The 15,155-nt window shown below is 47.0% G+C and overlaps 1 protein-coding gene across 1 annotated transcript; it reads left to right on the top strand.

The window, feature by feature from the left end:
- Positions 1–11,024: 11,024 nt before the first annotated feature.
- On the top strand, positions 11,025–14,675 carry TNFSF14 (TNF superfamily member 14; the record flags this gene model as incomplete). The annotated part of the gene is made up of 4 exons (XM_080917430.1): positions 11,025–11,237; positions 12,156–12,192; positions 12,464–12,505; positions 14,248–14,675. 4 exons carry the CDS (start codon positions 11,025–11,027, stop codon positions 14,673–14,675), a joined length of 720 nt encoding a protein of 239 aa, XP_080773556.1.
- Positions 14,676–15,155: the final 480 nt, after the last annotated feature.

The raw sequence follows: 15,155 nt of genomic DNA, 5'->3' as shown, positions 1-15,155 counted from the left end.
TCCCTGCTTTTCCAAGCTGAGGGTTGGTTGAGATCAATTCTGAGCTAAACCAGGACTGCAGGCTGCAGCCCAGGAAAGAAGGTAACATGGCTTTTAAAATTCCACACAACACGTTTCTCCAGATCGGTGAGCCATGTTTGTGAGACAGGGTCTCTCCCTTTTACTGAGAGCTCAGTGGTTAGCTAGGCTGCCTCTAGTGCTAGGATTATGTGGGCTCTGAGGATGGACAGACATCTAGTTACACAGCAAGCTCTTAACCACCTTATCTCTCTGCCCACTCTGAAGTTTCTAGAGGCACCTATGATCTCCCCACAACCCCTCCACAGACATACTTATAGCTCAGCCCTGTCTTATCTGAATCCTCAACAGTCTCTGTTCCATGGGTTGCTGAGATTCACGTGGTTTGTGCTGCTGTTTCCTCCAGGTGTAGACAGACCGTTGTGGAGGGAAGTTCATCACACTGGCAGGGTTCAGAAAGTTATAAATCCCCAGGCTCCTGCCCTATTTTTATTCCTGTGCCGACTTTCTTTGATGATGAACTTTGATGTGGAAATGTAAGCTAAATAAACCCTTTACTCCCTAGGTAGCTTTGACCATGGTGTTTCATCATAGCAATAGGAATGCTAACTAGAACACACTCTTGGGGTATGTGTGTAGTGAACATTGTTGATGGTATTCAAGAGAGCGTGGAGGGCTCCCTAGGCCCCTCCTGTTATTATGGGGGTGTGGGATGAAAATTGTGAAGGGGATGCTCAGTGTTGGGGGCTGAGTTGGGACAGGGACTCCTCAGCAGCTGAGGGCTTCTCTCTTGCTCTCAGTGTCCTTGCTGGGGGGTGGGGGTGGTCCAGGGTTTCTTACTCCTTGGAGGCCATGTAGGCCATGAGGTCCACCACCCTGTTGCTGTAGCCGTATTCATTGTCATACCAGGAAATGAGCTTAACAAAGTTGTCATTGAGCGCAATGCCAGCTCCAGCATCAAAGGTGGAAGAGTGAGAGTTGCTATTGAAGTCACAGGAGACAACCTGGTTCTCAGTGTAGCCCAGAATGCCCTTTAGTGGGCCCTCAGCTGCCTGCTTCACCACCTTCTTGATGTCATCATACTTGGCAGGCTTCTCCAGGTGGCATGTCAGATCCACAACAGATACATCAGGGGTAGGAACACGGAAGGCCATGCCAGTGAGCTTCCCATTCAGCTCTAGTATGACCTTGCCCACAGCCTTGGCAGCACCAGTGGATGTAGGGATGATGTTCTGGGCTGCCTCACAGCCATCCACAGTCTTCTGAGTGGCAGTGATGGCATGGACTGTGGTCATGAGCCACGATGCCAAAGTTGTCATGAATGACCTTAGCCAGGGAGGCTAAGCAGTTGGTTGTGGTGCCGGATGCATTGCTAACAATCTTGACTGAGTTGTCATATGTCTCATAGTTCATACCCATCACCAACATTGGAACATCTGCCGAAGAGGCAGAGATGATGACCCTTTTGGCTCCCCCTCCCTTCAAGTGGACCCTGATCTTTTCCATGGTGGTGAAGAAGCCAGTAGATTCCAAACAAACTCAGAACTAGCATCAACTCATTTGATGTTAGTGGGATCTTACTCTTGGAAGATGGTGTTGGGCTTCCCGTTGATAATAAACTTCCCACTCTCAGCCTTGAATGTGCCATTGAATTTGCCATGGGTAGAGTCATACTTGAACATGTGGACCATTTAGTTGAGGTCAATGAAGGGGTCATTGATGAAAACAATCTCCACTTTGCCAGATGTAGAGCAAAAGGCAGCCCTAGTAATCTGATACCCAATATGGCCAAATCTGTTCACACCGACCTTCACCATCTTGTCTATGGGACAAGGCTGGCACTGCACAAGAAGATGATGCAGCTGTCTCTGGAACAATTGGTCAGTGGGCATCCCTTGCCAAGCCAGTTGTTATTGCAGCTTGCAGAGGTCACAGCTGTGTGAGACTGGTGGTCTCTTTTCTCTTCTGGTAGTATACACAGAACCTTTCAGCACTATGAAGGCCAGCCAAAGTGAACAAAGACTCCAGGACATATCACCCCGACTTTTCCATGTTCTGTAACTCAAGTATGTGGTGTTTTCAGCAATGGGGTCTTACTATCAAGTTCTGGGGTTAACCAAGGGCATTGGCACTAGTCTGTAATGTTTGAGACAGTCTTTGGTACCTCACTAGCCAACAACTAAAAAAGAAGTAAAACATTTCTGATATTGAGCTTTTATTTGTTATTGAGGTCTAAGAGGAGCAGTGTCACCCCATTCATTATAGAATAATACACACACACACACACACACACACACACATACGACATATTTACAATGGTACATTGGTTTGCATCTGTCTGTTTCGACTACTTTCAATGTATGTATCTGTCCCATATTTCCTCCTCTACCATAACCTCACACAACCTCAACTAATCTCCCCATCCCAATAAGTTACTAAAAGCCTTGGTACAATAGCTTCTATCTACCCATCCATATGACTCTGAACTGCCTCCTCAAACTGCCTGTGGACCCTCATTAATGTCCTGACATGCATGATGGTTTCAAATGAAGCATATGTATCTGAAGATTCAAAGTTGATATCTGCAAAGGCAGAAAAAGTGTCTACTTTCTATATTATAGTAGAACAACAAACAGTTATTAAACCACATACAGAAATGACTAAGTAGATGAATGTAAGAACTGGTGAATCAGTATATGTAGCCTAGTGTATTGGAAACTTTGGTGAGAAAATGTATTAAAGTTCTCCACCAAGAACATGCATCAAGGAGACTATGTCTAAAAAAACAAGGAGAATAAATAGATGTAATGAAAAGAATGGAGAAATGTAAGGAGGAGGATGGACAGATGTAATGAGGAGGATGGACAGACATAAGTAGGATGGACAAACGTAAGGAGGATGGACAGACGTAAGGAGGAGGATGGAGATAGGTTTGTTAGTTCAAAGTTCATTGTGCTGTTGCAGGCATTCCAAGTTTGTTTCTTAGTGATCATGAAAGGAAGTTCATGGCAGCTGTAACTGCGTCTCTGGCATAATTGTTGCCTTCTTCTTGTTCCTTCAGCCAGCATAAGACATGCATACACTCAGAAGACAAAGGTATGTAACAGTAAATGTTAAAAATATACAAATTGGCAACCTATAGTCTGGGAATAAAACTTCAGTAACCCCGTATCTGATAGAGTGCTAATATCTAAAATACATAAAGAACTCAAATAGCTAACCACCAAAAAAACAAACAACCCAATCAAAAAATGGGGTACAGAAACTAAACAGAGAATTTACAACATAGGACAATCAAATGGCAGAGAAGCCCTTAAATAAATGTTCATAATCCTTAGTGATCAGAGAAATGCAAATCAAACAACCATGAGATTCCACCTTCCACCTACCAGAATGGCTAAGATCAAAACTTCAGGGAACAGCATATGTTGGGGAGGATGTATAGAAAGAGGAACACTCCTCCTTTGCTGGTGGGACTAGAAACTTGGGTGTAGATTGTCCTGAAGCTGTTTGTATTTTAATGTTAATTCCATTTCCCCAAGAAGGGCTGGTTAGTCTCTTGACACCAACTAACCCTTCCCGTTTTAATTAGTAAAATAAAGGAAAGCCAGTGACTGGGTGGGGGCGGGGGGGGGGGAGTAGAAAGGACTGAGAGTTCTGAGGAGGTCAGAGGACGGAGGGTGGAGGTCTTGGCAACTCGGAGTTTCCCAAGGACCAGCTAGACCCAGGTGGGATTGATTCACATTAAAAAGCTATGAACATTAAGGATTTTATAGGTCTAATAGCTCATATAAAAGGATAATTTGTATCTTTGTCTATTTGATGCAATCTTGTTGTGTAGAGGATTTGTGGGTTAAGAGTTGAATATATATGAACCCCGGGACAGAGGCAGAGAATAGGCAGTAGAAAACTGCCAGGGAAGGGAGTTGAGTGGATGAGTTGGGCTGTGTTAGCGGCTTGGACCAGGCACCAGAGGTGCATGCGGCTCCAAACTAAAACCAGGCTTGAGGAGTGAGACCTCAGGGCCGGTAAAGAGATAAACCGTTTTTAATTTTTTAATATTTACTGCAACACTAGTAAAACCATCTGGAAATCAATCTAGAGATTTCTCAGAAAAATCCAGCTATACCACTTTTGGACATATACCCAAAAGATGTCCCACCATGCCATAGGGGCCCATGTTCTACTATGTTCATAGTGGCTTTGTTTGTGGTATCCAGAAGCTGGAAACAACTCAAATGTCCCACAACAGAAGAATGGATACAGAAAATGTGGTTCCTTTATGCAATGGAATATTATTCAGCTATTAAGAATGAGAACATCCTGAGTTTTGCAGGCGAATGGATGGAATTAGAAAATATCCTGAGCGAGGTAACTCAAACCACAAAGACATGCATGGTATGCATTCACTAATAAGTGGATATTAGCCAAAAAAAGAAAAAGTACAGAATTCCCAGGACATAGTCCATAGAACTCAAAAAGGTTAACAAACCAAAGGACCCAAGTGAGGATACCTCAGTCCCACTTGTGAGGGAGAAGAAAATAATCACAGGAGGGGGAGGGAGGGAGGGTCCTGCGTGGGAAATAGGACAGGGAGTAGAAGAGGGGAACATGATTAGGTATTAGGTGGGGGAAATGGATTGAAACCCTGAGGGCCATCAGAAGAATGGAAACAGGCAACCTCAGGAGGTAGGAGGTGAAGGGATCTTCCAGAATGGACCAGAGACCAGGGAGGTGAGAGACTCTCACACAAAGGGTGGGACTTAGATGAAGTGCCCTTCTGTGGGGAGAGAGAACTCATATGGTCCACCTCCAGCAGAAAGACAGGGCATCAAGTGAGGGACGAGGTTGCCATCCTATAGTCAAAACTCTGACCCATAATTGTTCCTGTCTGAAAGAACTGCAGGAATGGAAATGGAGAAGGGCTCGAGGTGGTCCAGTGACAGGCCCAAAGTAGGATCCAGCTCCAAGGATTGACACTGAGGTTATGGTTTGTTCACAAAAAGGGGTCTATCATAACTGCCCTCCAAAAGACCCAACAAGCAGCTGAGTCAGATACACCCAACCAATGGACAGAAGCTGGTGACCCCTGTGGTTTAATTAGGGAAGAGCTGGAGGAAGCTGAGGAGGAGGGCGACCCTGTAAGAGGACCAGCAGTCTCAACCTGGACCCTGAGATCTCCCAGACACTGGATCACCAACCAGGCAGCATACATCAACTGATACAAGGTCCCCAACACCTATACAGCAGAGGACTCTCAGGTCTGGGTTCAGTCAGAGAAGATGTACCTAACCCTCAAGAGACTGGAGGCCCCAAGGAGTTAGTTTAGAGGTCTAGTGAGGTTGGGGTGGGGTGGTTGGGGACATTCTTATGGAGACAGGGTGTGGGAAGGAGGTATGGGATATGGAACATTCAGAAGGTAAACTGAGAGGGGGATAAAATCTGAAGCGTTAAAAAAAAGATTAAATATTTTTTTTTTTTTGTTTTTTAAGATGAAAAAAAATATAATGTGAAAAGCCATTGAAGAAGCTACTCAGTGTGGGCCTCTGTTCTTTAAATACATTCATACACCAACACACTCACTCACACAGATATACCACAAGATCCCTCTCTCTCTCTCTCTCTCTCTCTCTCTCTCTGACACACACACACAAACTCACATAGACACATGGTCATCCTCACACACACACTAATACACTAATACACCAACACACACTTTCTCACATTCACACACTAATACACCAATGCACACACTTTCTCACATTCACACACTAATACACCAATGCACACACTTTCTCACCTTCACACACTAATACATAGACATACACATACATTCTCACATAGTCACGCACACACACACATGCACACTCTCTCACTCACAGACATACCACACATACATTCACACATGTACACTAACACTGACATACATACACTGTCACACACACACACTCACACATTCTTTCACTCACACACACACACACACACTCACACACACACACACTCAAAGACATACTACACTCATATTCGCATATGCTCTCAAAGACATTCACACTCATACACCCACATACTCTCACTCATACACACACACTCACACCCCTACATACACTAATTCTTACACTAACACAGAGACATATATACACAGAGACATATGTCACATACCCTCTCATAGACACTCACTCTCAGACACACACACACACACACACACAGAGTTACTGGGGAATTTGAGACTCTTTGCTGAGCTGCCTACAAGCAGAATGGGGAAGTCCCGGAGTGCCAGCTTGCATTAGTCATTGCTCATGCTCAACCTGGACTTTCATGACACAGAGTCTGAGTCATTTGATTTCATATAAGGACCCTCACTTTTGTAAGTCACCCAGATAAACTCACTGGTTCACCACACTGCAATCAGCTGTGACCATTTCTTCTGTCCTTCCTTCCCCCCATTATCTGCAGGAAAGTATAAAAATAGTATCCCTAGGGGAAGCCACCCAAGAGCCCACAAGCTTTCAGGCACCCTTGTTGCACTCCCATTTCATTTACTCAGCAACAGCTTACTGCCCCTTCGCTGAGCCTCACGTCTTGGCTTCCCAGTGGGCTGCCCTGATGTTCCCCGGTCTCTTCTGACCCCTGCCTGGCACACTCACATCTGCACTTGTGTGGTTAGTCTAGATGATCAATTTTACAGGTCATAGAGTCACCATGGAAACAACTCTCTAATCATTTCCATCACTGATGACCTAAATTGCATTAACCGAGAGAGAAGTCCCGCCCTGCGTGTGGGTGGAGCGTCTCAGGGCTGGGGTCCTGGGCTGAGTGAAAAGGGGGAAGTGAGCAGAACACCTGTGCTCATGGTCTCTGCTCCCTCACTGTGGATCTGAAGGACCCACTGCCTCATGCTACCTCCCCTCTCCCCGCCTTGACTTCTTCACCGTGATAGATATTTCCCACTGTGAGCCAAGGGTTTTCTTCCTCCCAGTCTTAGTCAGGGTTTTCTACTGCTGTGATAAAACACTATGACCAAGAGTGACTTGGAGAGAAGAGGGTTTATTTCACTTACATTTCCAGGTTACATTTCATCACTTAATAAAGTCAACACAGGAACTGAAATTGAGCAGGAACCTGGAGACAGGAGCGGATGCAGAGGCCATGGAGGGTGATGCTTGCTGGCTTGCTCCTCATGGCTTGCTCAGCTTGCTTCTTATAGAACCCAGGACCACCAGCCCAGGGATGGCTCCACCCACAGTGGGCTGGGCCCTCACCTATCAATCACTAATTAAGAAAATTCCTTTCAGACTTGAGTGCAGCCTAACCTTACTGAGGCATTTTTTACAACTGAGGCCCCCTCCTCTTGCTTGTGCCAAGTTGACATAAACCCATCCAGGACCATTTATACCTTGTCAGCTCGACACACAAACATATGGCTGGTAAGCTACAACCTTTCCTTTCTTGTCATCTCCAAGATCAAACATTAATATCAGTGTTGCAATATAAAAACATTTTGTGGGCTAGAGAGATGGCTTAAAGGTTAAGAGCACTGGTTCTTCCAGAGGATGAGAAATTCCCAGCACCCACATGGCAGCTTACACTTGTCTTTAATTCATTTTCCAGGGGATCCAAATCCCTCATACATGCAAGCAAAACACAAGTGTACATAAAATAAAAATCTTAAAAGCTTTGCAAAGGTCTCACAGCCTTACAAATTCAAACACTTTAAAATTTGGTGTCTTTAAAACTCCAGAGTCTAAAGTTAAAATCCTTTAAAATCTAAAATATTTTTAAAAATCAGTCTCTCAACTGTGGGATCCTAGTACATCGAAAACAAGTTAAGCACTTCCTTATTTTAAGAGGGAAGAACCAGGGCACAGTCAACAACCTGAACAAGCAAAACTAAATCCAACTGTGTAAATAATTCAATTTCCAATGTCTAGGATTCACACATGGTCTTCTGGGCTCCTCCAAAGACCCCAAATCACTCCTCTGGTGCCGCCTCATACAACCGTCAGAATTTGACTTTTAGGCTGGGGCTGGCTCCACCCTAAGGCTGTTGGTGGTGGTGGTGATCATCCCATGGCACCGGCATCTCCAAAATGCTGGGTCTTCTGCTGCCACTGAGGAAGCATCTTCACCAACAGCCTTTCCTGGCCTCACTCAGTCAAGCCTCGGCTGTTCTCCATGACCTCCTCATGCTATTAAAACCAGCACCATCTGAGTACAACCTTGCTCACCTCAACAGCGCGGCTTCTGTGTACTGACTCTCTCAGGAACACTTCCCAGATCTCACCTCAGTGATGCCAGTCTCTTCTTAATCACAGGCGGTTCCGCAGAACTAGATAAGCAGAATTAGGAATCTTACTTCAAACACCAAACAATCCCGATGCTCTTGTTTTGTTTTAAGATACAATCTCTTTATAGGTCTTGCTCTCTTGGAACTCACTATGTAGACGGGGTTGGCCTTGATCTCCGAGATCCACCTGCCTCTGTCTCTCAAATGCCATAACTAAAGATGTGTGTTAACAGACCCAGGAAACCCTGGTATTCTTTAAAGGACTCTCAAACTTCCCCCTGGAAATCACAAGCCAGCCCTCCAACATCTACATTCTTGTTAGCATTTTGAACTTCCAAGCTCCCACACAACAGCCCAAGGAGCTCTGTGCATGGAACGATTTTTCAAGTCCAAAGTTCAGATGGCAGTACAATCTTCCCAAACCATAGTCAGTTTTTCCATATCCCTACCCCACTCCTGATACCAATTTGTGTCTTGGTTAGGATTTCTATTGCTGTCATAAAACACTATGAACAAAAGCAACTTGGAGAGGAAAGGGTTTAACTTCAGCTTATACTTTCAGGTCTCACCTCATCCACTGAGGGACAGGACTGAAACCTGGAGACAGGAGCTGACACAGAGGCTATTCATACTGCTTACTGGCTTACATCCTGTGGCTGATTCAGCCTGCTTTCTTATAGAACCCAGGGATGCCAGTGCAGGGAAGGCACAGTCTACAGTGAGCAGGGCCTCCCACAATCCAATCTGTTGGGAGGGCATTTTCTCCATCGAAGTTTCCTCTTCCAAAGTGAATGTAGCTTGTGTCAAATTGACACTAGCCAGCTCAGATCATAAGAGACTAGAGAAGGCTTCTCGGTAGATCCTATATGGCAGGATACTCCAGACTGCTGAGTAATTGGCACGGTTCCAGGAATGGATCTGAGTTGGGCAACAGCAAGGAGATGAAGAAAAGACAAACAGACATGCAGGGATTCTGGGGTCATGGTCTGGGCTCAGACATTATACACAGAGCTGAGTGGAGAAGCAGGGTTATTGCATACTACTGAAGGAGGGCTTACATACACCGTGGGATGGGGAAGGCAGGCTTAGTTAATCTCCATAAGAACCGTTTCACGTGGCAGCACTCAGGCATCCACATCCACGTGTGAACCAGAAGAGGCTGTTTCCCTCTGGGTCTGAGGCTCAGGAGTTCTTGACAAACTCAAGCCAAAAGCACACCTTCAGCACCTCACACACCTGGGCTTCCTCTGGAGGGTCTGTTCCTGAGGTGGGTGGATGGGTGGGTCCCGTAGGAACCCTGGTTAGGGAAGCCATGAATCAGCAGTGTGGCAGAGCCCTGGGGTTCTGGGGTCACTGCACCGCCAACCCTACGTGAGGACAAACACTACAGCATGGGGGTGTTTGACATTGAAAGGAGGGAAATGGTGAGTCTTCTAACTGAACCCGAGCCCTTAGTATCTGTCAGGGTGTGTGATGGGAGTGAGATTCAGGCTGAAGACTTGGGGACAAGGTAGTATCTGAAAATCTGCCCCAGCGATGTTTCCAAAGGACACACGTGAACACACCTGAGGTTCATATGCGCATGTACTAATAGATGATATACACTGTAGCATGTGTGTCCATATATGGGCCTGCACACAGACATATATCAGAATGTGTGCACAACACATATGCACAGATTAAAGCAAACACAGAGACCTGAGCTCGCCAGTGTGAGCACATGCAGGTGTCTGAGCTCGCCAGTGTGAGCACATGCAGGTGTCTGAGCTCGCCAGTGTGTGCACATGCAGGTGTCTGAGCTCACCAGTGTGTGCATATGCAGGTGTCTGAGCTCATCAGTGTGTGCATATACAGGTGTCTGAGCTCACCAGTGTGTGCATATGCAGGTGTCTGAGCTCACCAGTGTGTGCATATACAGGTGTCTGAGCTCACCAGTGTCAGCACATGCAGGTGTCTGAGCTCACCAGTGTGTGCACATGCAGGTGTCTGAGCTCACCAGTGTGAGCACATGCAGGTGTCTGAGCTCACCTGTGTGTGCACATGCAGGTGTCTGAGCTCACCAGTGTGAGCACATGCAGGTGTCTGAGCTCACCAGTGTGTGCACATGCAGGTGTCTGAGCTCACCAGTGTGTGCACATGCAGGTGTCTGAGCTCGCCAGTGTGAGCACATGCAGGTGTCTGAGCTCGCCAGTGTGAGCACATGCAGGTGTCTGAGCTCACCAGTGTGAGCACATGCAGGTGTCTGAGCTCGCCAGTGTGTGCACATGCAGGTGTCTGAGCTCGCCAGTGTGAGCACATGCAGGTGTCTGAGCTCACCAGTGTGAGCACATGCAGGTGTCTGAGCTCGACAGTGTGTGCACATGCAGGTGTGGTGTAAGAAGCTTGCATGGAACTCACAGAAGCGCTTCTGATGGGAGCAAAGCCACCAAGCTCGCCAGCAGGGACTGCCCCGTCCATCTCACCTGAGTCACATTTTCTGGAAAGTGTAAGGTATGGCGGCATGAGTGAGAATGATATGGGGGCCGGGCCTTCTGAGGACACAGGAAGAAGAGGAGGGTGCGTAATGGAAGGGGAGGCACCGACATTCAGCTTTAAAGTGAGTCCCAGGGGCCACAGGAACCTTTTGCAGTTTGCAAAGCCCAAGCATTGGGCAATTGTGGTTTCCTCCAGAGAGAAGGAACTCAGGCTTGCCAACCCTGAGCCTGGGCTCAGCTGCTTTGGCATGGAGAGTGTGGTACAGCCTTCAGTGTTTGTGGTGGATGGACAGACAGACATCCCATTCAGGCGGCTGGGACAGAACCACAGGAGACGGCAATGCGGAGCTCTCCAGGTCAGCCTGGCCCTGTTGCTGCTGCTGGGTGCTGGGCTGGCCACTCAGGGCTGGTTTCTTCTGAAACTGCATCAGCGTCTTGGGGACATAGTGGCTCATCTGCCAGTAAGTGGGGCTTGGGGGACCAACAGGGCTTCTCTAGTGCCTGTCTCTTTATGGCTGTGTATTGTGTGTCAGGCAGAGAGCCCAGGGTTTCACCTGTCAGCCTGTCTCTCTGACCCTCTGTCTTCTCTGTACACGGGGATCTGATACGTGTGCGGTGTCTGACAGCTTTCCTGGATTCACCTACATGGTTGTTGTTTCCAGCCCAGACCCTTGTCCACCACTAGCTTAATGGTCATTCTGGTTCACTCTCAGCTTTCTCATTTGCTCACTCTTTGTTCCTTCCCGACAAGCCATGGGTGTGTCTGTCTGTGTCATACCTGGTCACTTGTATAAACAATATGTTCCTGAATCTTTGCCTACGTTTTCTTTTTAAGTTTTTTTTTTTTTATCACATTTACTTATTTAGTGTGTAGATATGAGCAGGTGCTGCAGCATGTGTGTGGGACACCTTTGGGAAATCACGTCTCCGTGTCTCCCTTTGTGTGGGTCCTAGACACTGAACTCGGGTAGCCAGGCTTTGTGGCAATCAAAGCCCCCACCCCCCAGCCCTCTCACTGGCCCTCAACTATCAAAAAATCTTGAAAACAGTTCTGAAACAATTCTAGTCTCAAGCATTTCAGACACTCAACTTGATTAGTTAATTCGTCATCCCACACGTGGGCAGGGGAGGCTCAAGGAGTTCAAGGTCATCCTAGGCTACTTAGCAAGTCTGAGGCCAGACTGGGCTACTTGACTACCTATCTTGGAGACACAGCAGATCTAATTAGGTATGCACCCCTTCCCCCACATGTGTGTGCATGTGCTATGTGTGGCTCTGCATACATGTCTGTGGCCATGGCCTAACAGTCTCATCACCATCTGCCAGTGAGACTCTGGGGAGTGGCAAGCCCTTACCAAACATCCCTATCTGCATTTCAGGATGGAGGCAAAGGCTCCTGGGAGAAGCTGATACAAGGTGAGTTTGGGCCCCAGTCCCTTCAAAGCAAGTGGAATGGTTCATGATTTGCATCGCCCCACACCACCCTGGGTCATCACCCAATGTGATTTTGTAGACCCCACAGGTGCCCCTCCCCCAGGGCCTGAGAAGCAGAAATCTGGGTCATTCCAGAAGGGGCAGAGCCTGACACTTACAGGTAGCCTCAGTCAGTGTGTGAGAACACACACACACACACACACACACACACACACTCCTCTCTTTGTCTCTAACCTCTGACTCTCTTCCTCAGATCAACGGTCTCACCAGCCCAACCCAGCAGCACATCTTACAGGTGAGGGGGATCCTAGAACTTCACATGGAGTGGGGTTTAGTGTGTCCTGGGAGACACAAGTTAGAGCATTCATTTATGCATCTTTTGGTATGTTTTAATTTTTTACATTTACTTATTTTTATTTATTATCACATAAGCACATGCACATGCCACAGATTGGAGGTCAGAAAACTCTCAGGAGAACGATTCTTTCCTTCCACTTTGTGGCCTCCAGAGCCTGACCTGAAGTCACCAGGCTTTGCTCTCTGAGGCCATCTTGCTGGTCTGTCTTTCCAGTGTTTACTAACAAACAGCCCAGAGAAGAGCCACAGGGAGACATGTAAAGTCATCTCTTTACCCTGCTAGTCATGGGGACACATCCCAGGTCCTTGGAGGACTCAGAAGTGGGGACACAGGTCTACCATAGTCCATATCTATTTGTTTGTTTATTTTTGTTTTGGGGAACAGGGTCTCTCTATGCAGCCTGTGCTACCTATGTAGACCTGCCTCTGTCTCCCAAGTACTGGAATTAAAGACATGGGCCACTACACCTAGCTCTATAGACAGTTTGACTTATAATTTATCAAGTAAGAAATTAACCAGAATACATGTAAATATGCTATAATCAAAAACTGTTTTTAAAACATAATGTGGGAGATAGGGAGATGTGCAAAGTACCAGCCACTTTTGACTCAGCATCTAAGTCAAAAGTTAGTCACACACTTGTGTGACAATTACAGAGGCAGAATCAGGCAAATACACACTCCTGTAACAGTCATGGGAGCAGAGAGAGGCAGAGAGGTCCCTGGGACCTGTTGGCCAGTAGGCGTGACAAACGGAACTTCTGGGGTCAGAGAGAGACTCTCTGCCTCAAAAACACGGTGAACAGAAGCTGACACTGAGGAAGTTGCCACACACACACATACACACATACATACTCGTAAACACACACATACACACATTCACGAACATACACACCACACACACACCACAAACACATCACACACATACATACTTATACACACACACATACACAAATACACACACACACATCACAAACACATCACACACATACATACCCATACACATACACAAACACACAGACCACACACACTTTTTTTATTGAAAAACTTTATTTTAAAAGACAAAGATAAGTGTACAAATTTTAAGCATTTTTGCATAAAAGTATACAAATACATTTTTGTCAGTGCTTGCCTTTTTTTTTTAAGGTTTGATAGTGTGCATTAAGATCTTACTAGTTACAATGAACATAGAGCACATGTAAAACACACATACTTTTTGAGACAGGTAGCCTAAACAGGCCCTGATCCTCCTGCCTCCATCTCCCAAGAGTTGGATGACAGGTGCTGGGATGGAATGTACGGCATGCTGGGCAAATGTCCCACCTCCTAAGTCTTAACCCCTTTAAAACATTTTGACACTGCACTAGGAAGCTTAAGTACCGTGTGCCTCAGTTTCCAGTTTGGTATTCAAGTGGCTTTGCTCCTCTGTGCCTCAGTTTCTTCCCTTGCAGAAGGAGACGGGGATAAACTGAGTGGAGACTCATAACCACCAAATTACTTTGTTTGCCTTTCTATGCCTCAGTTTCTCCACCCTGCAAGATGGGAACGGGCTGAGTCCACCCAGACAAGCAGCCTAACGAGTCAGTGAAACCAGAGGGAGCTAGCTAGTATAAGGTCACACAGAAAGGGTGGGCACAATGCTAACCATGCTGACCAGTTGTCTTTCTCCCTTCCTCCCAGGAGCCAACGCCAGCTTGATAAGCATCGGTGGACCTCTGTTATGGGAGACACAACTTGGCCTGGCCTTCTTGAGGGGCCTGACATATCATGATGGGGCCCTAGTGACCACAGAGGCTGGCTACTACTACGTGTATTCCAAAGTGCAGTTGAGTGGTGTGGGCTGCCCCCAAGGACTGGCCAATGGCCTCCCCATCACCCATGGGCTGTACAAACGCACATCCCGCTACCCCAAAGAGTTAGAACTGCTGGTCAGCCGACGGTCACCCTGTGGACGGGCCAACAGCTCCCGAGTCTGGTGGGACAGCAGCTTCCTGGGTGGAGTGGTACATCTGGAGGCCGGGGAAGAGGTGGTGGTCCGAGTGCCTGGAAACCGCCTGGTCAGACCACGTGATGGCACCAGGTCCTATTTTGGAGCTTTCATGATCTGAAAGCTTTGGTGACAATGGATTCTGTGGAGGGACCTCTCTAGGACTTACCTCAAACCCAGCAATCGGGTTTGGAGTCCCCTCTTTAAGGAGCCCTGAACTCAGCAGGTGGAGTGCTCCGGATGGCATAGACAACTGACCTGCTTTGGCAATCTTCAAATTAGAGACCTGGGGACTTGAGGTCCGAAGCTCAGGAGTGTGGGATCAGCCCATTTGCCTGATATTCAGGAAGAAAGAAAATAGCTGGGGTATTTATGGTTCTGATGTGGACACCGAGATTTGGGCTTTCTGGGTTTTGGGCTGGAGACAAGAAGCCTCCCCAAAGTATCATCAGGACCATGTTGGCAATACTCGGGGCTCCAGACTTGCCACCACACACTGGCCTCTCCCATCCATCTGCTGCATTAGCTTCCAGCCACCAAAACAGCACTGGGCCCCTGGCTGCATCTGGCCAGGTACCAGCTTCTGAGCACATGCCTCCTT

The sequence above is a fragment of the Micromys minutus genome (genome assembly GCF_963924665.1).
Source record: "Micromys minutus genome assembly, chromosome: 5".
NCBI classification, from domain to species: Eukaryota; Metazoa; Chordata; class Mammalia; order Rodentia; family Muridae; genus Micromys; species Micromys minutus.
This window is presented reverse-complemented; position numbering and strand designations above follow the sequence as displayed.